Raw genomic sequence first — 26,978 nt, forward strand, 5'->3', positions numbered from 1 at the left:
TAAATACGTAACCACAAGTGCTATGTCCTTTATATCTATACCCTCCAATTCTGATAGGATATTAGACCTTAAGATGTCACATCTTGTACCTCATTATTATGCGTATATGTATTTCTTGGCTGGCCAATACAGCTAGAGGTCTGATCTTTCTTCCCGATTTAGAACCATAATTTAGACATGCCTCATGTGTTTCAAATTGGGAACAACGACATAGACCTATGGTGCCCACCGATCTCAACATATACACTCCAGTGATACTTCTTAATGACCACATTTCCCTGCCCCATCAAGACTAATACTCCTATTACAAGTGGGACTATGTCATTGTCAATGACTTGGTTTTTTGGGAAAATGGGTGGCCCCCCTGAAAATCCAGGCCCCCCCCCCCTCCAGTAAATTCTGAACCGTCCCTTACGGGCTGGCTGACTTTCACGTTTTGGCCCCGCAAACAACACGTGAAAGTCAAAACCAGTCCCGTGACTGTGGTCAAATCTGGCGGGCTTGGTTCAGTTTCAGTTTCTATAAATTACTAATCTGGCTTCTCCTCTTAGAAAAGATGACTATCACACACATTGGCTGTGTGTTTAGCGGCGGTATGTGGTGGGAGACCGTATAACGCCGGTAACACACAGCCCTGCCATGCATAGCTAATGAAGAACCCCAATGCGGTCCCGTCGCACACCGTCTGCCGTCAGGACGAATCACTCAAACATAAAACCATTCTTCGGGGACTCAGACAAGTGGCAACTGACCCGTTTGCGTGCCCATAGCCCTGCGTACGATGTTGTGAGTTCCCGGAGTTATACGGCCCCAACACACAGCATCGTATGCAGGCAGGGTAGGGCTGGGCTAGCGTGCCCGTATTGCCGATGAAGTCATTCATGGTCATAATGTCTCGAAAGCAGACATGAACACGAACTGTCTGATACCGTCTACCAACTCGGAGACTCTGGGTCATCAAACTTGGGTGTTGCATGGTGGGATACTTTAACGTTCCGCCGCCAGTTAAAAAAAAGTTTTGCTCGTCGGAAAAATATTTTATTCTTCCCCAAAATATGTTTACTCTCGCTAGAATGTGTTTGCTATGCATTATAGGTAATTATGCTGTGCCGCCCTCACATGAAATATTTCTCCTCTCAGAAATAAATTTCGCTCTGCAGAAAAGTAAGTTTGACTTTTCATCCTTCCTTTTTCGTTCTTTCTCAGCTCAGTTTTACCAAATTCTTAAACCACACTCATATGTAGAAAATATATCTTGAAGGAATTAGTTTTGTTGTCTTCAAAAATAATTTCTCTCCATTGAGGAAAAAGTTGTATTCACTGTATTTCAATTTGCTGCTCTGAGAAAATCTTTTTTCCGTAAAGAAATTAATTTTACTTTTGAAAAATAAAGCTTTTCTTTAAGAATTAAGTTTTCTGCTCTGAAAACATAAGGTTATGTCATTTAAGTAACTCAGTTCGAGCTCAGCAAAAATCTTAAACTCTTGCTGTGAACAATTTTGGGTTATAGTAAATTTAGATTCTTTAACCTGAGTGGACAGTATTGCTGTGGATATTTACTGTCCCCGAGTCTGTCTGATAGCTCAGTAAAAAGCTTCGTGCTTTTCCGATTACTATATGTGTGTACTGTGTGTGTGTGTACTGTGTCTGTGTGTCGTCTGCTCCACGCACACCGTGTTGTTCGGTCGCGCACAGAATTGCAACATCTAAGTCGGTTACTGTGACCAACTCTTTTGGGTTGGAAGCAGTGGCCGACTGGTTTTGTGTGAGGCCTATCAGCTAGGCGATGTTGCCGTGAGTGTGTGGGGGTTCGAATCCCGTTTGGGTTATAGTAAATTTAGATTTCTTTAACCTGAGTGGACAGTATTGCTGGTGGATATTTACTGTCCCCGAGTCTGTCTGATAGCTCAGTAAAAAGCTTCATGCTTTTCTGATTACTATATGTGTGTACTGTGTGTGTGTGTACTGTGTCTGTGTGTCGTCTGCTCCACGCACACCGTGTTGTTCGGTCGCGCACAGAATTGCAACATCTAAGTCGGTTACTGTGACCAACTCTTTTGGGTTGGAAGCAGTGGCCGACTGGTTTTGTGTGAGGCCTATCAGCTAGGCGATGTTGCCGTGAGTGTGTGGGGGTTCGAATCCCGTTTGGGTTATAGTAAATTTAGATTACTTCTTTCGAAATAAAAATGTTTTTGAGAAACAAATATTTTGTTCAAATTTAAAGTTATTTTTTAAAAGTTAAAGTGTTTTTGTTAAAAGTTTTTTAAAAACAGTTTACCTCAAAAATAAAGTTTCCCCGTTCAGAAATAAAAGTTTGCTGTGGAGAAATAAAATTTCTTACAAATATTAAATATATTGCCAAGAAATATGAGTTTATGTTCAAAAGTAATAAATTTCCATGACGTGTAGGGGAGTCTGTTGCCTTGAAAAAATTTTACTTTTGTTTTACAAATAAAAAATACTTTTGAGAAACACATTTTCTTTATTGTTAAAACTAAAAATACTGTCAGAAGTTAAAGCTAAGATAAAGTTAAGTTTTTTTTAAAAGTTAAAGGTTTTTGTTCAAAGTGTTTTAAAATATTTTACTCAAAAAATAAAGTTGCCCGTAGAAAATTAAAAGTTCGAGGTAGAGAAATAAAATCTCTTACAAATATTAAAGATATTGTCAAAAAAATGAGAATTTATATTCAAAAGTAATAGAGTTCCGTGGCGTGTAGGGGCCACCGTAGTATAGCGAATGCCCTTCATGATATTTGAACCAATAGTTCTGTGTTTCTCTTCCCGCTGATATGGGAAATGAAAGTGAGCCTTTACACGCGTTTTCTTTTTCGCTACAGTATGCCCGACAAGGGAGGGGGATTTGACAATGTCGCAAAATAGTAATTTTTGTTTGCTATATTTACATTATACTTGCAATGTTCCGTTCAGTTCAGCTTCGGCATGCAGATTCTAGCATTGGAATGGATCGATTTTGCTGCAACAATGTGATACAATATTGCAATAATACTCGTCTAGTGAGTGTTCTTCTGGTAATTTTAGCGTAACGGTGTCGGGCCAGACAATAACGACAACACGCTATGACTTCACTAGTTCTATACTTCAACCGATTCGGATTTTACGTGTACACAAACGTAAATAGTACAGGCCTTCATTCTCCGTTTTCTTGGCTTTCATTTTCATTTGTAGCGTTCAAAACACACGGTTCACGAAGAGTGAGATTCTTATTTCAAGCTCATTTACATGTTTAATTAATTTCTGTAATTAGGCTATATATCAATATTTAGTGCATCGATTTAAATTGGTCCTTTGCCTTTTGCTGATCATATCTAGCGTTAGTTGCAGTAAAAGTTTCAAATCTATGCCATGTTTATCAATAGATCATAGCATATTTAATGAAACTTTAGTAAGGCAGTGTATTATAATGCATTTGATTGGACTTCTTGGAGTACATTGGTTATACGTACTAATAGATTTATTCATACTAAAAATATGATGACCATGATCACTGATTAAAAAGATTTTTTTTTACCTAATGAAATTCTGTACTTGGGCTATTTATTTAGAAATGAATGTGATGTTTGTAAATTAATTTGATATTTTAAGCTTCAGCAGCTATACTTACTTAAAGCCATGCTTGAAGTTTATGAATATCTCATATTATAGTTAGCTCATTTCCACATCTGATGCCTTTTAGTAATTAGGCCATGAACAAACCTGAATGGAGTGGATTGGTCCAAGTTGCGTTTAACATACTTTTGCGTTTTAAAGTGGCACTCCCACTTGGTAACATTTTTAAAGCACATTTTTTTAATGCCAACGGTCGATATTTGACGTGGCGACTGCGCGCGGATCGCGAGATATCGTTAAAAACATGTCTTCAAAAAAGTAAAAGTTTGAATTCCGGTGGCCCACCTAAATTCAGCTTCCGAACATCGAACGTTCGGCACTGGGGCCATTGTCAACCAAGCTATGGAGTACGAGTCTACGCTTACGCTGCTGTACGCCACAGTACCACTCGCGTCGGTGATCGGTCATGCCCCGTGGGAGAAAGCTGAGTCTTACTGAATTGGCGTAAAAACGAAAAACAATTTTTGCTGATTCCACCAGAATTCGCATAGGTGACTAGCACAGTTACGTGCGGTTGATACATATCGGCCTCCGCGTGGTATGCATTGACGCATACCGCGCGCAGCGTACTGTGTGGCAGACGACAAAATGTAGTCATCGAAGGCGGTGAATATTTAACATGTAAAAACTGATGTTTATGTGGTATAGGTTAAAAATATAATACAACTGATTTAGAATAATGAAAACGACAAAAACTAAGGAGAAGTTTTAAAAAATTTACCTGAGGTAAAGGCATAATGCTGTATATAGTATTTGCAGTGGGAAGTAAATTAATTGCGTCGTTCGAACTTATTGTAGACTCCCTAGAATATCGTCAATCAGCACAACAACAAACCTTCGGGAGATTTCGGGTCAAAATCAGAAACGATCGTAAAACTTCGGGATGTGAAAAATACGCTCGGGAAATGACAAGTTTTTATCGATATCTCGCGATCCGCGCGCAGTCGCCACGTCAAATATCGACCGTTGGCATTAAAAAAATGTGCTTTAAAAATGTTACCAAATGGGAGTGCCTCTTTAATGAGCATGCTATAAGTAGTAACGGTACATCATAATTACATTTTGCAATAATTTTTGGAATACATTTTTTGAAGTTTGATGAGGTTCCCATATCATAATTAGTTCATTTGCAGATATTTTGCATAGATTTAAATATGTATATCCCTTTTTCTCTCCTCAGATTTCTGAAGGGCTGAACCAATTATAGCTTGTGGCATTCACCTCCAGGGAGCACAGAAACGACAGTGAAAGATGCTTTGTCAGACAGAACAACTGTCAATCATACTAAATTCACTTATTTTGACCTGATCATTTCATTGCTCCTACACAATTTGCAATGCATAACAGTCCAACAAAAAACCCTATCTAGAATCATTCATGTCACAACACAATTAATTCCAAAGTTGCACTTCAAAAGTTTACATTTCTCTAATTTTATTGTAGTTGTTGTGTAAATTCCTGAGTTTGTTCTTTCTATGTAATTGTATAGTGTAACTTGAAAATGCATACTGTTTGTTCATTTTAAAACTAATTGTCTTGCTTCATTTACTCTAGTAAAAGAGTTATTAATACTCATGTGTCACGTAATCATTATCAATAGAAATATTTTTGTCTTTCATTATTTATATATTAAAGCCCGTGTAACTTCAGAGATCCCATGCTTGTTTTTATATCATAGGAACGCAAATCCTATTCTTTTTTAAAATTTTTATGTTGACAAATTCTATTAAATATTTTTGTCTTTCATTATTTATATATTAAAGCCCATGTTACTTCAGAGATCCCATGCTTGTTTTGATATCATAGGAACGCAACTCCTATTCTTTTTTTAAAATTTTTATGGTGACAAATTCTATGAAATTAATCTTGCATTTTTTCAACTATTTCCGCGTGGGCAACTTAAGTTTTACTTTGATTATCATTTATACCAAAACTGAGGATTTTTACCCCAAATATACACCCATTTTATCTTTTGAGTAAACTACTGCTACCATACTAAACTTTAGAGTCTCTGCTTTTTGAAAATAATTATAGTATGAGGAGGTTTCCTTGACATCTTTGATGAGAAATATTGCTTTAAAAAAACCTGTGTTGGCAACATGCAGCTCCACCTTGAAGGTCTACTACTTGGCGTATATATCGGGATAAAAGTTTGCTGGATAATAGTTAAAAAGCAATTATAGGGAAATAGTAATGGGAATGCGCCTGTGCAAGTTTCTTGTTTAAAAACAATGTATTTTATGCACAATATCTAGATGCACATTGCTGCAACATTTAAATTATATGATGTAGATTATGACAGATATGTTTTAAGTTTCATCAATCACCATCCTATCTTGGATACGTGTTACATTTCGTGTATGGTCCCATACGAAGTTTGAGCACAGTTCCAATGACTGCATGTATCCATGTAATGTGGTCACATTGTTTTCTGTTATGACCTATTTATTTTTGTTTTTGTCAGTACAAATTTTGCTGTTTCCAAACAATTACCTGTAGACATTACCTACATATTTGTATGAGTATGGGTTAGACCTAACATTTGCTGGTGAAAGTTACATTTGTATCGTAGTATCTTACACGCAATTGTTCAGAAGAGCAGAGAAAAGAGATTTAAATAAATTTATTATTGTGTTTATAGTTGCCGTCGCTACAAGGTGGACAACCAGACATGTCAATGCAAGAAGAACTACCAACATTAGGTAAGATTGGTAATTTCATGAACATTTTGTTTAAAGGTCTGGTGAAATGCCCATGTTGCAAAATCACAGAAATACAGTTGATGGTCTATAGAAACAGTTATGTTGATTTCTTTTTTCGTTTAGTGCGCGCGATTATTAAATATGGCAAAAGGAAAATGCAATGTGAGCCCAAACCCTCTACAGTTGAATTTTTTGGCTTTCTGAAGTTTGCCTGACGTCCTATCTTATAACACTGATAATGGGAAGTAAGTATTTCACACCTTCGTAAGCTCCCCACGGAAGAAAGCTTAACTTGTAGGGTTTGGCTTGCATAATTAGTATCATACTCTGTTCACGCTAAAGCTCGCAACACTTGCAAATGCGACAAGCTACAAGTTTTGCCAATTGATCGAAGTGACTAGATGTCAGGCGATGGAAAAACCCTGCCTAATTAAAAAGTAGGATGATCGCCAAGTGAATTATGCACAGATCGCTTCTTTTACCCTCTTTCATAGACAATAAGGCAATAATTTTCTTAAATTTTGAAGGAAAACATAACAAACACGATGAACAGTGCATATATAGATGACATAGTCTATTCTCGCAAAGTTATTCTGGGTTTATGGCTTAACTTCTAGCTCAATGGAGGTCTCATTGTTGTCCCCCATATATCCAATCATGAGATGTATATTGTATTCTGTGATTGTTCATTTACATCCCTGATATTATCGGCTGCTCTGATTCGCTAAAATTTTAACGCAGTCAATTGCCATCAGTCTTTTCACAAAGGTGTCGTGAAGTTCATACTGTTGTCAATCCGGTTTTTACAAGGGATACACTTAATGATTTTTTTGGTTCAACTAAGCAATCAAAGCACAGAGAAGTACATTGGTTGTTTTATCTTGTTTCTAGTCGTGAATTTGCACCTATGGTCTGTCAAGGAGAGCAGACAAGTTGATACTGACTGTACCCATTCTATTCTTATGCATCGTATACATTGCTACAGAGTCATTACTGATACGATTTACATGAACAGGCAAAGCCGACCTTCATTGACCGTGGATTTTGTTTAACAAAGCAGACGGCGCTTGTAGTATTCTTTTGGTCGAGCAATTCTCCAACAGACGTAGCGCTAGCAGGGAGAGTCTGCTGGTGAGAAACGGAAGGCTAGTGTGGGTTGCCTTGTGGAGGTACTTACTTCGTTAACATGTTGTGTTAGCGGATATGGGCAGAGATAAGGGATGGCAAGGGGACCGCTATTCGATGTAAATAATTGTGTTGTGGCATCAGAGTGTGCTAACCATGACCAAACTGAGGGCATATGGCCTAAGTTTAGCGAATTGACCCGAATTGACCCCGCACATATGAATAAAAAAAATTAGCACTCGCGCATACTTTATGTAGAAATTCTGTTGCTAGTGTAACGATATTGCCACCAAGAAGCAAAATAGCTCAGCAGTACCGGTTGATTTCACCATACTTTTAATTGAAATTCGTTCTCTGATTAGTAACCATGTTTGTCAATATTTTGTTTCATTCCAGAATCTGTATGCATTTTCTCCACTTTTAACAGTTTGAAATAGTAAAAATGTCTGTTTCCATTAACTCCTTTTGGCGTATATTTGTTGCCTGTCAGTGAATAATGACATTTCCGAAAGCCAATTTAAAGTATAGATTTTTATATCAGAACTATATGTCGCATGAGTGTTTCTATAACAAATTACTGGCTATTTTCATAATTAAAAAAAATTCAGAGAATTATTTAACCGGGTGAATAATGAAAATTACAAGTAATCGTGTACACAGTGACAATAGTTCCCAATGTGCCACGTTCCTGTGGGAAAAAAGTGTATTTCAACCTGAGAGTGAGAAATAAGGAACTTTTTGAGCCTAAGTCACTTCTAGGGAGGGTGGCTTGGACAGAAAGTCATGCTGTGAGTTCCCACAAATCTATTAGTGTCGAGTAATGGGCGCAAAGAAAAGCTAATTTAAATGCCTTACTGACCCCTTTCAAAGATTTAAATAGTCAAGACCATCCCATATATATTCTTTTCTCAACAAAACAGGTATGAACACTCTTTGGTTGCTGTCACACTTGCGGGAGCCAAAATATACGGAAAAGGTACAAGTGTATCTTTTATATGGAAGAAAACCCACATTAAACATGGAATTTGAAGAAATGGCAGAAGTCATTAATGAGAAATACAGGAAAGAAATATTTCCACAAGAAGAAATGACTATTTATGAATTTATCCAGAATTTCCAAGATGAAGGAGCGACTATTTATGAATGTATCCAGAATTTCCTAGATGAAGTAAGCTTTTCTATTGTATGTTCATGCGAAAGAATTTTCGTGTCCGTGGGGACTTTCCTAGGTTTGGTCATGTCCGTACATGCATGCGTGCGTGCGTCCTTCCATGCGTGTGTCCGTCTGTTCACGCAGATATCTCAGAGACGCCTGGAGCAATTTCATGCAAACTTAGTACAAGGATTATCACCTATGCCATACATATGCACATTGATTTGTTTTACGATCCGATTCAATATGGCCGTCTGGCAGCCATTTTGTTTCCTGTATTTGATGTCGGTGCGTATGTTCACGCAAATTTCTCAGTGATGCTAGGAGCGATTCCATTAAAACTTGAGAACATAGATTACCCTTTATGTTATACATATGCACATTGATTTTTGTTTTGATCTGGTCTAAAATGGCTGCGTGGCGGCCATTTTGTTTCCTATATTTTACGACTGTGCGTTCGTTCACGTAAATTTCTCAGCGATGCCGGGTGCGATTGCATTGAAAGTTGGTACCTATATTAATCCCTATCACACATATATGCATGCCAATTTTGTAATGATTCGATCATAAATGGCTGTGTGACGGCCGTTTTCTTTCCTGTATTTGATATCCATCCACAGGGTCCCCAGGTATGATCCACAGGCGTTCCAGAATGAAATTAATATTAATGCTGTGTCCATGCATAGGGGCTCATGAATGCAGATATCTGAGATATTCCTGTGCCAATTCTTTTCCATAGGTTTGGTCATGTCCGTGTGTGCATGCGTGTGTGCGTGCATGCATCCGTCCGTCCATTCACGCAGATATCTCAGAGACGCCTGGAGTGATTTCGTTCAAACTTGGTACAAGGATAGTACCCTACCTCATACAGATGCACGTCGATTGGTTTCACGATGCGATCAAATTTGGCCGTGTGTTAGAGGACTTTTTAGTTTACACCTCCATAGACTCCCATGTATAAGGCAAAGAAAATAAAATTTAGTTTCTCATCCTATTCATATTGCAAAAAGGATGCAGTGACACAGTTTTTAGTCCCAACAGATAAAGTCCAGGGGGCCTATAGATTGGGTCATGTCCGTCCGTGAGTCCATCCTTGAGTCCATCCGTTCACGCAGATATCTCAGACACTTTGACAAAATGTCACGTGACCTTGGTGACCTTTGACCTCAAATATACATATTTGTCCATAACTCAGTAACCACAAGTGCTACACCCTTCATATTTGGTATGATGGGACACCTTATGACGCCACATATTGTACCTCATTAATTATGTGCATATCTAATTTTGAGCGAGCCAATAGAGCTAGAGGTCTGATTTTTGGTATATAGGGATAACTTAGCAATACAATTTTTTGACAAAATGTCACGTGACCTCAATGACCTTTGACCTCAACTATACATATTTGTCCATAACTCAGTAACCACAAGTGCTACACCTTTCATATTTGGTATGATGGGACACCTTATGACGCCACATATTGTACCTCATTAATTATGCACATATCTAATTTTGAGCGAGCCAATAGAGCTAGAGGTCTGATTTTTGGTATATAGGGAAAACTTAGCAATACAGTTTTTTTGACAAAATATCATGTGACCTCAATGACCTTTGACCTCAAATATACATATTTGTCCATAACTCAGTAACCAAAGTGCTACACCCTTCATATTTGGTATGATGGGACACCTTATGACGCTACGTATTGTACCTCATTAATTATGCACATATCTAATTTTGAGCGAGCCAAAGAGCTAGATGTCTAATTTTGGTATATAGGGATAACTATAGGATAGAAATTTTTTGACAAAATGTCATGTGACCTCGATAACCTTTTACCTAAAATATACGTTTATGTCAATAAATAAGTAACCACAAGTGCTATGTCCTTTATATTTAGTAGGATGGGAGACCTTATGACAACACATGCTTTACCTCATTAATTATGCACATATCTAATTCTGGGCAAGCCAATAGAGCTAGAGGTCTGAATTTTGGCATATAGGGATTAATTAGCAATACAATTTTGTTTCAAAATGCCACGTGACCTTGATGACCTTTGACCTTGATTATACATATATATGCATAACTCAGTAACCACAAGTTCTTTACACTTCAATTTTGATAGGATAATAGACCTTAAGATGTCACATCTTGTACCTCATTTATTATGCGCATTTGTATTTCTTGGCTGGCCAATACAGCTAGAGGTCTAATCTTTTTTCCCGATTTAGAACCATAACTTAGACATGCCTCTTGTTTCAAATTGGGAACAACGATATAGACTATGTGCCCATAGATCTGAACATATACACTCCAGTGATACATCCATGGAAAGAAGTCGGGATTTTTTCATTTAGACATTTTTACATTTTAGTAGTGCATGTTTGACATGTTAGTCGGAACTAACGTGACCAAAAAAGCCAATCGTGCAAACCTATCGTGTATCGTGCACGCCAAACATGGATGCACCTATCGTGTCTAAAGTGTCTAACGTGTATATCATGACTGTACGATTGACATACGGTACCATTCGACTTACCTGGACATACACGTTGACATTTTAGACACGTTAGGTCCGTACACGTTGGGTCAGCACGTTACACGATAAGTTTGCACGATTGGCATGATAGATTTTGACTCATGTTGAGAACCTAAAATGACATACACGTTAGACATTTTAGACACGATAGGTCCGTACACGTTAGGTTTGCACGATACACGATAGGTTTGCATGATTGGCATGATAGATTTTGACTCATGTGGAGAACCTAACGTGTACGGACCTAACCTGTCTAAAATGTCTAACGTGCATGTCATTTTAGGTTCTCCACATGGGTCAAAATCTATCATGCCAATCGTGCAAACTTATCGTGTATCGTGCAAACCTAACGTGTACGGACCTAACGTGTCTAAAATGTCTAACGTGTATATCATGACTGTACCATTCAACTTATCTGGAGACCCTAAAATGACATACACGTTAGACATTTTAGACACGTTAGATCCGTACTCGTTAGGTATATGTACGATACACGATAAGTTTGCACGATTGGCATGATAGACTTTGACTCGTGGACAACCTAAAATGACATACACCTTAGACATTTTAGACACGTTAGCTCCGTAAATCTTAGGTCGGCACGTTATACGATATGTCTCAAGATTCACGTGATGGCCTACAAACACGGTAAGGTCTAACTCTATCATGCCAATCGTGCAAACCTATCGTGTATCGTGCAGACCTAACGTGTACGGACCTAACGTGTCTAAAATGTCTAACGTGTATGTCATTTTAGGTTTTCATCATGAGTCAAAATCTATCATGCCAATCGTGCAAACCTATCGTGTATCGTGCAAACCTAACGTGTACGGACCTAACGTGTCTAAAATGTCTAACGTGTATGTCATTTTAGGTTTTCATCATGAGTCAAAATCTATCATGCCAATCGTGCAAGCCTATCGTGTATCGTGCAAACCTAACGTCTACGGACCCAATGTCTAAAATGTCTAACGTGTATGTCATTTTAGGTTTTCATCATGAGTCAAAATCTATCATGCCAATCGTGCAAACCTATCTGTATGGTGCAAACCTAACGTGTACAGACCTAACATATCTAAAATGTCTAACGTGTATGTCATTTTAGGTTTTCATCATGAGTCAAAATCTATCATGCCAATCGTGCAAACCTATCGTGTATGGTGCAAACCTAACGTGTACGGACCGAACGTGTCTAAAATGTCTAACGTGTATATCATGACTGTACCATTCAACTTATCTGGAGACCCTAAAATGACATACACGTTAGACATTTTAGACACGTTAGATCCGTACTCGTTAGGTATATGTACGATACACGATAAGTTTGCACGATTGGCATGATAGACTTTTGACTTGTGGACAACCTAAAATGACATACACGTTAGACATTTTAGACACGTTAGCTCCGTAAATCTTAGGTCGGCACCTTATACGATATGTCTCAAGATTCACGTGATGGCCTACAAACACGGTAAGGTCTAACTCTATCATGCCAATCGTGCAAACCTATCGTGTATTGTGCAAACCTAACGTGTACGGACCTAACGTGTCTAAAATGTCTAACATGTATGTCATTTTAGGTTTTCATCATGAGTCAAAATCTATCATGCCATCGTGCAAACCTATCGTGTATCGTGCAAACCTAACGTGTACGGACCTAACGTGTCTAAAATGTCTAACGTGTATGTCATTTTAGGTTTTCATCATGAGTCAAAATCTATCATGCCAATCGTGCAAGCCTATCGTGTATGGTGCAAACCTAACGTCTACGGACCTAACGTGTCTAAAATGTCTAATGTGTATGTCATTTAGGTTTTCATCATGAGTCAAAATCTATCATGCCCATCGTGCAAACCTATCGTGTATCGTGCAAACCTAACGTGTACGGACCTAACGTGTCTAAAATGTCTAACGTGTATATCATGACTGTACCATTCAACTTATCTGGAGACCCTAAAATGACATACACGTTAGACATTTTAGACACGTTAGATCCGTACTCGTTAGGTTATGTACGATACACGATAAGTTTGCACGATTGGCATGATAGACTTTGACTCATGGACAACCTAAATGACATACACCTTAGACATTTTAGACACGTTAGCTCCGTAAATCTTAGGTCGGCAGTTATACGATATGTCTCAAGATTCACGTGATGGCCTACAAACACGGTAAGGTCTAACTCTATCATGCCAATCGTGCAAACCTATCTTGTATCGTGCAACCTAACGTGTACGGACTTAACGTGTCTAAAATGTCCAACGTGTATGTCATTTTAGGTTTTCATCATGAGTCAAAATCTATCATGCCAATCGTGCAAACCTATTGTGTATCGTGCAAACCTACGTGTACGGACTTAACGTGTCTAAAATGTCCAACGTGTATGTCATTTTTAGGTTTTCATCATGAGTCAAAATCTATCATGCCAATCGTGCAAACTATCGTGTATCGTGTAAACCTAACGTCTACGTCCCTAACGTGTCTAAAATGTCTAACGTGTATGTCATTTTAGGTTTTCCACATGAGTCAAAATCTATCATGCCAATCATGCAAACCTATCGTGTCTAAAATGTCTAACGTGTATGTCATTTTAGGTTCTCAACATGAGTCAAAATCTATCATGCCAATCGTGCAAACCTATCGTGTATCGTGCAAACCTAACGTGTACGGACCTAACGTGTCTAAAATGTCTAACGTGTACGTCATTTTAGGTTCTCCACATGACTCCAATTTCTATCATGCCAATCATGCAAACCTATCGTGTATCGTGCAAACCTAACGTGTACGGACCTAACGTGTCTAAAATGTCTAACGTGCAGACTTTTACAGTGTTTAGTCATGCACGTTTGCCTTACACGTTTGGGTTCTATAATGTACAATGGCATACAACTCCCCATAGCACGATAGCTTCAACAATGTGAAACGTGCATTTTTACCAACTACTGGCCATAGCTCAGGAAGTGATACTTCTTAATGACCACATTACCCTGCCCCATCAAGACTAATACTCCTATTACAAGTGGGGACTATGTCATTGTCAATGACTTGTTTCAAATGGCTTTCATCTGAAATCACTTGTCGATGAAGTTGATTTTTGATACTTTTTTCTACAAAAAAAACTACATTTTTGGCTGTCCATTAAAAAAATTAAAAAAATTTAAAATTAAAAAAAATTTAAGGTTTCAGAGAATAGCGTCAAGTTTTGGACTTAAATTAATTTTTATCATAAATGCCAAACTGAGGATTTTTACCCCAAATATACACCCATTTTATCTTTTGAGTAACTACTGCTACCATACTAAACTTTAGAGTCTCTGCTTTTTGAAAAAATTATAGTATGAGGGGGTTTCCTTGTCATCTTTGATGAGAAATATTGCTTTAAAAAAACTGTGTTGGCAACATGCAGCTCCACCTTAAAGATCTACTACTGGTACTTCCCTATGAAAATTTTAGCCTTCCCAACAAGATTTTCGGGAGCTCTCCAGAAAAGGTCCCGCAGTGGTCCAGGAGCTCTCCAGGACCATCTTTCCGGGAGAGCCGAGCATTGCTAACCAAATTAGTGTTGCTGGATCCCTCCCGGAAAGATTAATGTCGCTCTACAGGACAGGTTAACTGTCACTCTGCTGGCATAGCTGCCACTCTGCCGGGCTGGTTAGGCTACTGCTCTGCCGGGCAGGCTAGCTGCTGCTCTGCTTGACGGTTATAGCTGCCGCTCTGCCGGGCGGGTTAGCTGTCGCTCTACCGAGCAGGTTAGCTGCTGCTCTGCCGGGCAGGCTAGCTGCTGCTCTGCCAGGCAGGCTAGCTGCTGCTCTGCCATACAAAAATCAACCTACCTTCTGCACTCTGAATAACAGTTACTCCAACAAGCTGAAAGCCATCACCTTACAACTTTACACCACTCTGCTGCCCAGAAAAAAAAGGAATGCAAGGGCTAAAAATTTGGTAGGAATAAAATTTAATCCACCATATTTTTAAAGCCAATCAACATGACGGATATAATACTTCACGTTGAAAAAAAAGTTCAAGTGTCTGTAAAGTCCTTAACTACACATTGTTACAACGACGGACTATTTTGAAAGACTTGTACTTGTCTGTTACAGCTTTGGTTATTGCTTGACTTGTCATCTTGAAGTTGTCCCATGCGTAAGCTGGAAAAAATATGAAAAAATTCAAGTCAGATATAAAGTTCATCTTAAGCTTATGACAAAATTGTTAATGTAAAGAGCTTACATGTATGCAAGTTAGAATCCACATTGTGGTTGAAAATTTTGACACGTTCAACAGCCATCAAACATTGAAGACTGTGAAATTTGCATGTATTCATAAAATAAAGAAACTGTTCCCTCAACTTGTGAATGACAAAATGTGATTTGTAGTACTAGTCTAGTATCAATCTGTTCATCTTGCAATTTGCTTCAAACTAGGAAAGTAGTAGAATCATTGACATAAAACAACATTTAATTTGTAGATGATTTATCTAGTAATTCCATTAAAATTGTACAGTTTACTATGTAACATTCACTTGGCATGAGTACACTTCATCGCATATCTACATGAACTTTCTAATGCCAAACTGAAACATGGCAAGAAAAAAGGTAGGTCTTTGTACTGAGCTTGTATCTAAGTTGCTTATCAAAAGCTTGCAGCATTAAATGCAATAGAATTTTATTTTGTGATGAAAGAGTTCATGTAGAACTTCAATGAAATATTGTAATGAAATATTGTAAATTAATCATCAATTCCCCTTACAATATGCCAGCAAAATATCTACAGGTTATACATATAGAGACATATCAAATGCGTTGATATAAAATTTAAAATAAACTTCAATTTAAGGACAAAGGCGTTCAGAATAATCAGACAGACGTATATTGATGTCACATAAGTAAGTTTTGGAATACATGTAGGCAGGTACCACACTCGGTCAAGAGTTTGAGAACTTAATTCGTATCTAACAATTCCTATATGTATTGTTCTTTTTTTGTTTTATATCGTACATTGGGGAAATTTGTATACATAAGCAAAAGTTTTACCTTGGCCAATGCAAGAGAGAAGTATATTATTGTACCGTATTCTCCGATTCTAAAACCCCGCCCGTTTATAACGCCCCCAGGATTATTTTATCGATTCGTAATTGGCCGTTAGTTCGTTTATAACGCCCCCAGGGGGTACACTCAAATTCTGACTGGAACAATAGAGCCATTGTCATGCAATGAGACAAGGATATCCGCGACACCAACGTCGCTAATCAAAGTCACAAAAAGTGCCAAAGTGAAGTATCCAACCTCAAAACAAGCACACTATTGTTTGATGTTGGAACATGTGAATTGGGAATGGTTCCAGTGTTCTCCCCAGAAATTTCTGAACAGGATCGGCTAATTTGCATAACAATTAATATGTAAATTTTTGTTATTTTGCAATACAAATGTCACTTCATAGCATCAGAAAAAATCCCACAATAAAAGGATAAAGTAAGATCTTTCATATATTACATCCATATTTTCATTCAAAGTCTCCAGTTCTTTCTAGAATAACATTCAAAATCAGACGTTTTATGTGAGGCTATTGACAAAGGTTGAGACGACCCAAACTAGCCAAAATTAGCCAAACCACCATAAACCACCATAAACGACCCATATCATCAAGTAAACGACCTAAAATAAGCACAGGGATGAAATATGTCTCAGATTTCTGGAGAAACCGCCCCAAAAACGGCGAAAACCAGCCGGCATTTTCGATCATTGCAAATTCCTATACATGCCATCAACGAGTTAAGGGGTTCGGTTTGTTTCTTCAATAGAGGGTGCTGTGCAAGATTGTTACTGCTTTTACAACGTAAAGTGTAGCACAGGGAATTTCCCCGTTGTCGTGTTTAGTGGCTTACCAAGGAATGAGATCAAAGTTTTTAGTTTATTACATTTTTACAGCTCATTCACATTTTTTTTGATACCAACATTAATTTATTTGAATAAATTCTACAAACCAAATATTAAGATAACATGTGCCGTGGCCCTGGTTCCATACATGTACATACACATACCTGCATATATGTGCATGCATGCATGCATGCATGCACACAAACATATATATGCGTGCATGCAGGTTACCATGGAAAGTTGAAGATCTAGCAAATAACAGATTAAGTGGGTGGCCGGTGATGAGAGTCTGGAGACCACATGTTTTCGAAAATTCGTCAATTATGCCCCACTAGCACTGCGCTGCACAAAGTTTGAAAAAGCGCCCTCCTTCGGTGAGCCCAGTTACGATGCTGAAGTTATTTTCGTTTTCAGTTGTGTCATCGAAATGAGCCCACAACTTGGTAATTGATAGTACCAACAACATGGCTGCCCGCAATTCTGTCGACGGTTTCTCCAGAAGGTGGAGTTTTATTGTATCCCTGAATACCTAGAATGTTTGTTTTAGGTCGTTTACTTGATGATATGGGTCGTTTTTGGTGGTTTATGCTGGTTTGGCTAATTTTGGCTAGTTTGGGTCGTCTCAACCTTTGTCAATAGCCTTTTATGTGATCCTCTGTTACTACCGGTACATGTTTGTCTGTGTAGCCAGATTGCTATTCTAAACCATGGACGTCTTTTTTGAACGTCCATGGCAAAACGATCACACGGACAAGTTCATACGGGACTGAATATTGCACTTACAATTCGGAGTCAGAGGAGCATGCCTGCAGAGAAATATGTTGACTTTAAAACTCAATTCATTATAAAGAGAAGCCCGAAAATATTGATACCAGGTATTTTCAAGAACAAGATTTGAAATTGCATCGACTTCTACTTCGACAAACGTACGAAACTTTGACAACTGCGTAGCGTCGGCCGCGGCCATGCACTGTGTGGAGCACACTTGAACACAGGCGACCTTTGAACCTATACTGTATACCTATTAGCCTAGCCGTACGTACATAGCTGCTGTATTCAGATGATCACACGAATGATTATTTTAGCTCATGTAGTTCCTTTTTCTTTCATTTCATGGTGCCTTGAATATTGTAAAACGGGTCATGGTTTTGAAACTGGATCAAGTGCAATTGTTTCATAAAGTCAATCGAACAAATCCATGCAAGTTACGAATGCATGACACGAGGTGACACACATGGCTTCAACGTCATGTTGGTTGACGTACTGCTACACAGATCTCGAAATGGCTAACTCGGACACGCAACGATCTGAACACGCGGCAGTACCATACATTTTTGCATCTGATTTTTGTCTCAATCAATCGTACGATTTCAGCCACTTCTGATCGAAATCACTTTTCCTGACCTTCGGATTCTTACCAGTGCGAGACATTGGTGGCAACGGCAGTTCAACCAGTTGCCTATAGATGCTTTGACCATCGAACTACCTCCATGCTTTGACTGAGTGCCCGCTGGCAAAGATGCAACACCGAGCCTTTCGTTGAGTATACTCCATGTCCGTTGTATAAAATGGCCGTCATCTGTACGATCGGCAGTGTAACACATTTCATGCTTTTTGAAAATTCATCCGTCTCAGCCGATGTTCATTTGCAATACGGCCGGCCTATTTATTCTCCTCACAGACAAGCGGACAAGCGCGACTCTGCCTCATTGTGTGTAAAACACCTAAAGCATCGACATGAAAGGAGAACAGTCTAACCATTTCACACATTTTGGCGATGGAATAAACCTTTTAATCATCTGGCACGTCGTGTTATCGCCACATTAGAACCGTTTCACACTTGATACGCTCGCTGAAATAAAAGTGACAAAATCGCCGCCGAGAAACAATAGGTCTTCAGCCACATTTAAAGAGAATCAGCGGACATGAAACAGGGTCGGCATGAAAAATAAAGGATCGGGCGAAAAAATAAAGGATCGGGCGAAAAAAATAAAGGATCGGGGCCGATCCTGTTAAACGGCCTGGGGAGAACACTGGGTTCTATCTTTCCTGGCGATACAATTCCACTTGGATTTCGCTACGTAAATGAACATTAAAAGAATTGGATTTTTGAGCGTCTTGATCTAGTACAATGCTGTCTTTTCGTCACTGTCATTTTGCTAACGTCAAAATCAGCAGATTTTTGAACATCTTGATCAAGTACGAATTGAATATTTCCTTGCAATTTGGCTACCAAAACATGAACATTATGATAGTCGGGTTTTTGAATATATCGATCAGGTACGATTCGCTCATTTTACGTGGTGAAAAAATTGTTCCTTTACACGGGTATCGCGAATGCGCTCGACGGAACTGAAGACAACATGATTTCTGAGGAGATTCCGGTACTCTATGATGACTTATCAAATGAAGCCCTGGGACTCGTGTTTGATGACGAGGGGGAAGATGATAGACTTAGATGGGTTTGACTTCGATGAAGAGGGCAATTGTATCGACAAACGTGACATCCGAAGTTTCTTCCGCGCATGAACTGAAAATACTTTGAATTTCTTTCTTTATGTTTTATCAATTTTGTACATCTTTTTTCTCATGTTGTAAATGTATTCATTGTTTGAACGGCATTTCTTGCTTGTGTGTGTCCTTTTTTTGAACTAGTTCCGGCAGTGAGTAGGAGCGACAGTGTAACAGATTTTACAGCGAACGTCAAAATGAACCGCAGACCAAGTTTGATAAGCCCCTATCAATTTCCCTCGCAATCTCCAATATCCCTTGAAAACACCGAGGTACTTTGGTCAGTAAACATACAAGTGCGCCAGCTGTGCTATCTCCATTCGATCTCCCTATGCAAGCTTCTGCATGGATCAAACCATTTTGCGCTATGGCTGTTTGATATCAGTGTAATTCGACGAAGCTCATGGCACACTTGTTATATATTACAAAACAATGGGACACTGGAGTTCCCGAGACAGTATCATTAGGAATCCTTTGCCATACTGCCCGATCCCCCGTTACCTGAAATAGTATAGTCCATTACACAGTTGCGTCGGCCATTGTTTATTGTCATTAACCGACCACGATGTTTGTTTTCATCATCTGAACATGGAGTTTCTTAGTTTGAAGCAATTATCCTTTCATCTGTGAGTAGTTTTTACTGGTGACTATTACAATTTTCACTGCTATGCTGTTGTTTTCACAAGATGCAGACTGCTTTTCCGTGCAGTCAATCATAGACAGTTTCTCTACTCTCTACAGTCCATGGAGTCAATGCATGCCAGTTCACACGTGCACTATGCTGTTGATCGGCACATGACATCCTCATGTCAAGTTTGGGATTTTTTGAAGCTGAAATTTCACCAAAATGCCATTTCTGTATCCAGAGATTGTGTAATCAGTTTGATGTAAAACAGCGATATAAACACTGTGTCAGTTAATCTCGGAAATTCGGCTGAGTTTTGCTGTCTTTTATCTATGGTTGTCGATCAGTATGTGCACTGCATTGCATTAGGGCCAGTATAGAGAGACCCTGATGTAATCAAGGTATGCCAGTTCATAAAATCGTGAGCATATTTTTTCTCTGTCGACGTCGATTTGCCTTACAATGGATTTTTAGGCAAGAAGAGCATCATAGAAAAATAGCGACAATGACACTGTAGCTCCCATCCTGGACTATTTAGTGTTTGTTCTCTGGTCAGATATTTGAACATGTGTGAAAGGGATAAAGTGCATGAAGTGAAAATACTTAAATGTAATGTACTGGAGACAGTGAAATATGTTTAATGTATTTATTCAGAACATAAATGGAAAAATACAGAATTAGAAATATCGAATACTGTGATACAACCATTAACTAAACAAGTCATTGACAATGACAGTCCCCCACTTGTAAAGGAGTATTAGTCTTGATGGGGCAGGGAAATGTGGTCATTAAGAAGTATCACTGGAGTGTATATGTTGAGATCTATGGGCAAATAGGTCTATGTCGTTGTTCCCAATTTGAAACAAATGAGGCATGTCTAAGTTATGGTTCTAAATCGGGAAAAAAGATCAGACCTCTAGCAGTATTGGACAGCCAAGAAATACATATGCGCATAATAAATGAGGTACAAGATGTGACATCTTAAGGTCTAATATCCTATCAAAATTGGAGGGTATAGAACTTGTGGTTATTGAGATATGCATATATATGTATAATCAAGGTCAAAGGTCATTGAGGTTACATGACATTTTGAAAAAAAAATTATATTGCTAATTAATCCCTATATGCCAAAAAATCAGACCTCTAGCTCTATTCACTTGCCCAGAATTAGATGTTTGCAAAATTAATGAGGTAAAGCGTGTGTTGTCATAAGGTCTCCAATCCTACTAAATACAAAGGACATAGCACTTGTGGTTACTTATTTATTGACATAAAACATATATTTTAGGTAAAAGGTCATCAAGGTCACATGACATTTAGTCAAAAAAATTCTCTCCTATAGTTATCCCTTTATACCAAAAATCAGACATCCAGCTCTCTTGGCTTGCTCTGAATGAGATATGTGCATAATTAATGAGCTACAATATGTGGCATCATAAGGTGTCCAATCATACCAGATATGAAGGGTGTAGCACTTGTGGTTACTGAGTTATGGACAAATATGTATATTTGAGGTCAAAGGTCACCGAGGTCACATTACATTTTGTCAAAAAAAATTCTCTCCTATAGTTATCCCTATATATCAAAAATCAGACCTCTGGCTCTATTGGCTTGCTCAAATTAGATATGCACATAATTAATGAGGTACAATATGTGGCATCATAAGGTGTCCCATCATACCATACATGAAGGGTGTAGCACTTGTGGTTACTGAGTTATGGACAAATATGTATATTTAAGGTCAAAGGTCACCGAAGTCATGTCACATTTTGTCAAAAAAATTGTATTGCTAGGTTATCCCTATATACCAAATAAAGTTATCAAAACAACCACCAATTGTATGAAACATGGGCCTAAATACAGACAGACTGACATTCACAGACTGGCACAGAATGATGACATTGACCCCAAGTGTGCCTTGGCCCATGGAGAGTGATAAAGATATAACAAAAGCTGAATGTAATGATAAAATAGTTAAGTATAGGCCTACAGACACTGAGGGTGAATATGTTACAGCAATTTGATTAGTTTCTTTTCGTTTTCTACTTCTGTGATAATTTTTAAGACAATCAAACTGCAAGGCAGTTTTAATATGTATTGACATACATGTTATCTTTTACAAGCACACAGCAAACTGTTCTTGATTTTTCATTTACAACATTTGACATAGACTGAAATACATAACATGCAACCATATTTACATTTTGCCCATGCACCAGATACATGGAGAGATTTCAACATGCAATCATTAACTCAGAAACCCTATAGGGAAAAGTAAACATTGTTTTCTTCCAGAACAGCTGGTACATCCACATCTGGAGCAACTTACAAACTTAACCAATTACACAAGGATGATGACACAAGAGATAAAGTTAAACTGTGGTGAACTTGACTATTCCTTTCAAATCCTTACCTAACTTGATTGACATCTTAAACTAAAATACACTGCATGTTTAATGGCACACAAAAATACATCAGGGTGTACCATTTGATAAAAGGGGGTTGTCTGGAAGATTGATGAGGAACATCTTTTTTATCCGATACACTGTACATTCTTTTTTTCCCACTATCTCACCTTTTCTTTTTGACAAACCTTCTGTGGCTGATTTTTTTATTGACATTTGTTTGGATTTTTTCAAATCTGTCAGGACCCCTCCCCCCCCCCCCTCCATCACTCTTTAACATTGAAAAAAACTTTGAATATATTTGTTGGAAACCAAACCTGCTGAAATCACCTCAGCTATGTTTTCTCATTATTTTTTACCGCATTTCAACACCAAATACAGTTTACCATTTCAAATGCTTACTGAATCACAACATTATCTTAAACATAGGGCCAATGTCCCTGAAGCTACTATAGACATGGATACAAAATTAAGTATTTCCTGACTGTATGAAATCATCTCACTAAGGTCATCCTAGGGACCTGTTAACCAAATATTAAAGCTGTCTGACCAGCGGTTTTGAAAAAAACAAGCGACCCAATAGTCGACAGAGCTCTGCTGTGTTATGTAGAGAGCAACTTTTTGTGACATATGTATTGATGAAGATGGTTGAGATCTTTGATGGCTCATTTCAGGATGGCCTGACCTAAAATGGCAAATTAGCTGCAAAAATACAAAATTGATGATTTCATCATAATTATGTATAAAAATGTATACCAAATATCAAAGCTATCACATGAGTAACTTTTGAGAAACAAATATTTTGACCAAAAACGGCAAAAATTGACCCAAAAATACAAAAATTGAAGATTTCATCAAATTTCACTATATCACACTGGAGAACCCCCAGGAACCTGTATACCAAATATCAAAGGCATCAGACAAGTAGTTTTTGAGAAACACATTTTTTGACAAAAAATGGCAAAAATTGCACCAAAAATACAAAATTGCAGAATTCGTCATATATTCAATATATCATATTTAGTTTATCTGTAGGAACCTGTATACCAAATATCAAAGCTGTCAGATGAGCGGTTTTGATGAAATAAAGTTTTGACCAAAAATGACAAAAAAATTCCTTAAAAATACAGATTTGCATATTTCGTCACAATTTGAACAAATCCAAATTGGGTTATCCCTAGGGACCTGTATACCAAATATCAAAGCTGTCTGACCAGCGGTTATGAAGAAGGAGATTTTTTACCAAAAACGCCTTTTTTGGCACTAATTTGTATATTTTCAACAATATCAAAAAATTAAAAAAAGCACAATTATTTCAGGTCAGCCCAAAGTACTTACATGCTAATTTTTCATGTAATCTGCTCAGTGGTTATTGAGATTTTCAATTTTGACTGTTTTTACATTTTTTCACTTAATTTGCATATTTTGGCAATGACAACTTCATTTGAACAAAATCTCATCTACAGCCCATCATCCATGTACACACCAAATATCAAGATGAAATGTGCAGCGGTTTTGGAGTTTTTGATGTTGACGGACAGACATACAGACATACAGACATACAGACATACATACATACAGACATTTCCCTAGCCTATAAGAATAGCTTCCATTGCCATATATACATATGGCTATGGAGCTAAAAATGGGTTGACAGACGTTTTCCCAAATCAGTATCGCCGCAGAAATACATCGCATGCTCAGCACTGTGAACGATGTCATAATGAAATACCGGAGAACAGGGCATTTCCACGAGTAAAAGTTCACCGGCCGGCCGAGAGTCAAATCAGGGCCTCACTCAGTACAGCGACATTGTCTTTCACTAGATATACTAACTGGCTGTATCTCAGTCGTTCCGTGTGAATGTTTCTAATTTTACCGTGGAACTCAACTTGTACTTGAGACATTGCCATTGCCTATCCATGTGCTCTTACACTGACATTTGTTTACTTTGCAAGCTCATGGAATTTACTATTCAAGTTTGGGTACAGTATGTCATGTGACATGACTGCTTACAGGAAATACTTCACGATAACAGGATCGACGCACGTAACAATGCAAAACAAGTTCTGTGAAAAATCGAGTTTGAAATTATTGTTACAATTACAGGTCTTAAAATCGCATGCTTTATTTCATTTCTTGTTAACCACTTTGGGCTTCAAAATGGTTTCTTCTGGAAGGGAGCCAGAATAGAAGGGAGATCGAATGGCGATAACACAGGCGTCTGTATGTTTATTGCCCTGTTTATCGGCAACACTAACCAAAGTACCTCAGTATTTTCTAAGGGATATTGGGTGATTATGGCTTTGCTATAATCATTGTTAACGTCTAGGAGGACACTGGGAGAAGGGTTTAGACCTTGACATATGTGGGTCACCATGCGCCACCTACTACCACTGGCTGGATGCACTTATGACGTAACCTTATCTACCAACTGCCCCCTTCACCGTTATCTAAACAATTTGCGTCACCCTCCACGTCACTATCCATGCGCATATCAGTGTGAGCAAAGCTATAGCTCGTCCATTTCAACTTCTGCCACGCTCAAGTTCGCACCACAAAAATCCACCATGCCAAAATGAAGAAGAGCAGGGGCCGCGCCCGAGCGGCCACCCGTACACCGACGAGGTCGAAGAGACGCCCAGCGCACCTCGACGAACAGCTACTCCAGCCAGTACCGATGGAAACCACACCAACCAACCCTGCCGGCGTCGTGCCGACTACAACCACAGCGGCAGCCGACCCAGGCATACCAGACCACGTCGCCAAACTAATAGAAACCAGCATTGCAAGCACCATTGACTCAATCGACGCGAACTACGGCAACCAACTACCAACACTACCCCACCGCCCGACCTGCAAGTCCAGCCACTGATACAGCCGTTGGTGCACTATCACCCGCTTCAGTCATCGTCGCAGGACCGACGACGCTCGCCGCTCCATCCTGCTCCGTGGTTACTCAAGTCCACCCAGGTAATCATCCCGCTAATCACGCTAATGGAATACCACCCCGCCATTACAGCTGCCCCACCCGACTCGACCACCGCTGCTGGCGCTACGCACATCCGGGACTACCCTACCGATGGTGGCGCACCTCATAACAACAATCCGGGCAATATGGCTGCGCCCTACGTTCAACCCGTCCAGCGAGCTGGCCTCAACGCACCGCCATGGCGCCCACCTCCTAGAGCCGGGCCAACTGGCAAATCTCCTGCAGCAATACCCCCAGCCGACCTACTACTGCCATATGTCGACCAACCAACACTCAACGCCTTGGCTAACCTCGGTAAATTCATCGAACTTGGTGACTTGCATCCTGATGCCCTAGCTCCCAACTCAACCCAGGCTACCAAGACACAAGTAGCTTTCGATCCGGACAACCTCGGCGTCGCCACATTCACAACCGAGGTGAAGCGGAAAATTATCGACAACTTTGACACCTGGCTACAGTGCTTCCTCGTCTTTTTCTCATATCGAACATTCTACTACCCACATCTAGCGATCCCCATGGCCACCTACCTTCGTTTCCTCGCCTCCAAAGCTGCCGCCTACAAGCCGGAGGCCTGGCTCGCGTACGACAAATTCTTCCGCCTGAACGCTGCCCGCTACCCAGACAGGGCCAACTGGAGCAAACCAAACCCAGACCTCAATTTCCAGCACTTCATAAACCAGCCACACCTCCTGCGTCCTTCCTGCTTCGCCTGTGGCCAACATGGTCATTTGAAGACTGACTGCCCAAACCCACGCAGCAGCGACACCAACCCATTCTACTGGGAGAACCCAGCGAACAAGAAACAGTATGACCAACCTCAGGTATGTCGATCTTTCAAACCGAGGCTCTGCAAACGGTATCTGCTAAAGTGCGGGACTGCGGGTTGCGGGTTGCGGGCTGCGGGTTGCGGGTTTGCGGGCCTGCGGGTTTTTAGAATTATGGCTAGATTTCTAATATATGTAATATGCAATTTAGTATATAAGAAATAAAACCTTTAGAAGGTGTCTATTATCAATATCATGATCAGGTCTATCGTACAGTATCCCTTTTCCTGCCAAGTCCATATTTCAACATCAGGTCAAGATGGTTAAAATTAATGAAACACAACATATTCCATACGATGTATTTTAACATAATACTGTACATTTGAAGGCTGTTGAAAACATAAATGCTGTAAACTTGATTTTTGGACTAAATATGCTATAACAGACCAAACCAAGTGGTGAAAATACGTCAAGTTTCTGAAAAAAAAATCAAAATCTGCTAAATTAAAAGCGGCGATTCCGAGGACCACTTTATTTATTCCGAGCTGCCTGGCATTACAAATATTTGGATCTGAAATTCACTTTTCTTTCTTGTCCATATTTTCAACATCAGGTCAAGATGGTTAAAATTAATGAACACAACATATTCCATA

The 26,978-nt window shown here is 39.0% G+C and overlaps 1 protein-coding gene across 1 annotated transcript in view; it reads left to right on the top strand.

Annotated features, from left to right (window-relative positions):
* Positions 1–26,978, top strand: part of LOC139152270 (uncharacterized) — a 186,530-nt gene that overhangs the window by 126,095 nt on the left and 33,457 nt on the right. Inside the window, exons 5-6 of the mRNA XM_070725413.1 lie at positions 6,269–6,329; positions 8,375–8,622. Coding sequence (XP_070581514.1) covers positions 6,269–6,329; positions 8,375–8,622 — 309 coding nt within the window. The remainder of the gene's footprint in view (positions 1–6,268; positions 6,330–8,374; positions 8,623–26,978) is intronic.

This window comes from Ptychodera flava, chromosome 15, assembly GCF_041260155.1.
Source record: "Ptychodera flava strain L36383 chromosome 15, AS_Pfla_20210202, whole genome shotgun sequence".
Classification (NCBI taxonomy): domain Eukaryota; kingdom Metazoa; phylum Hemichordata; class Enteropneusta; family Ptychoderidae; genus Ptychodera; species Ptychodera flava.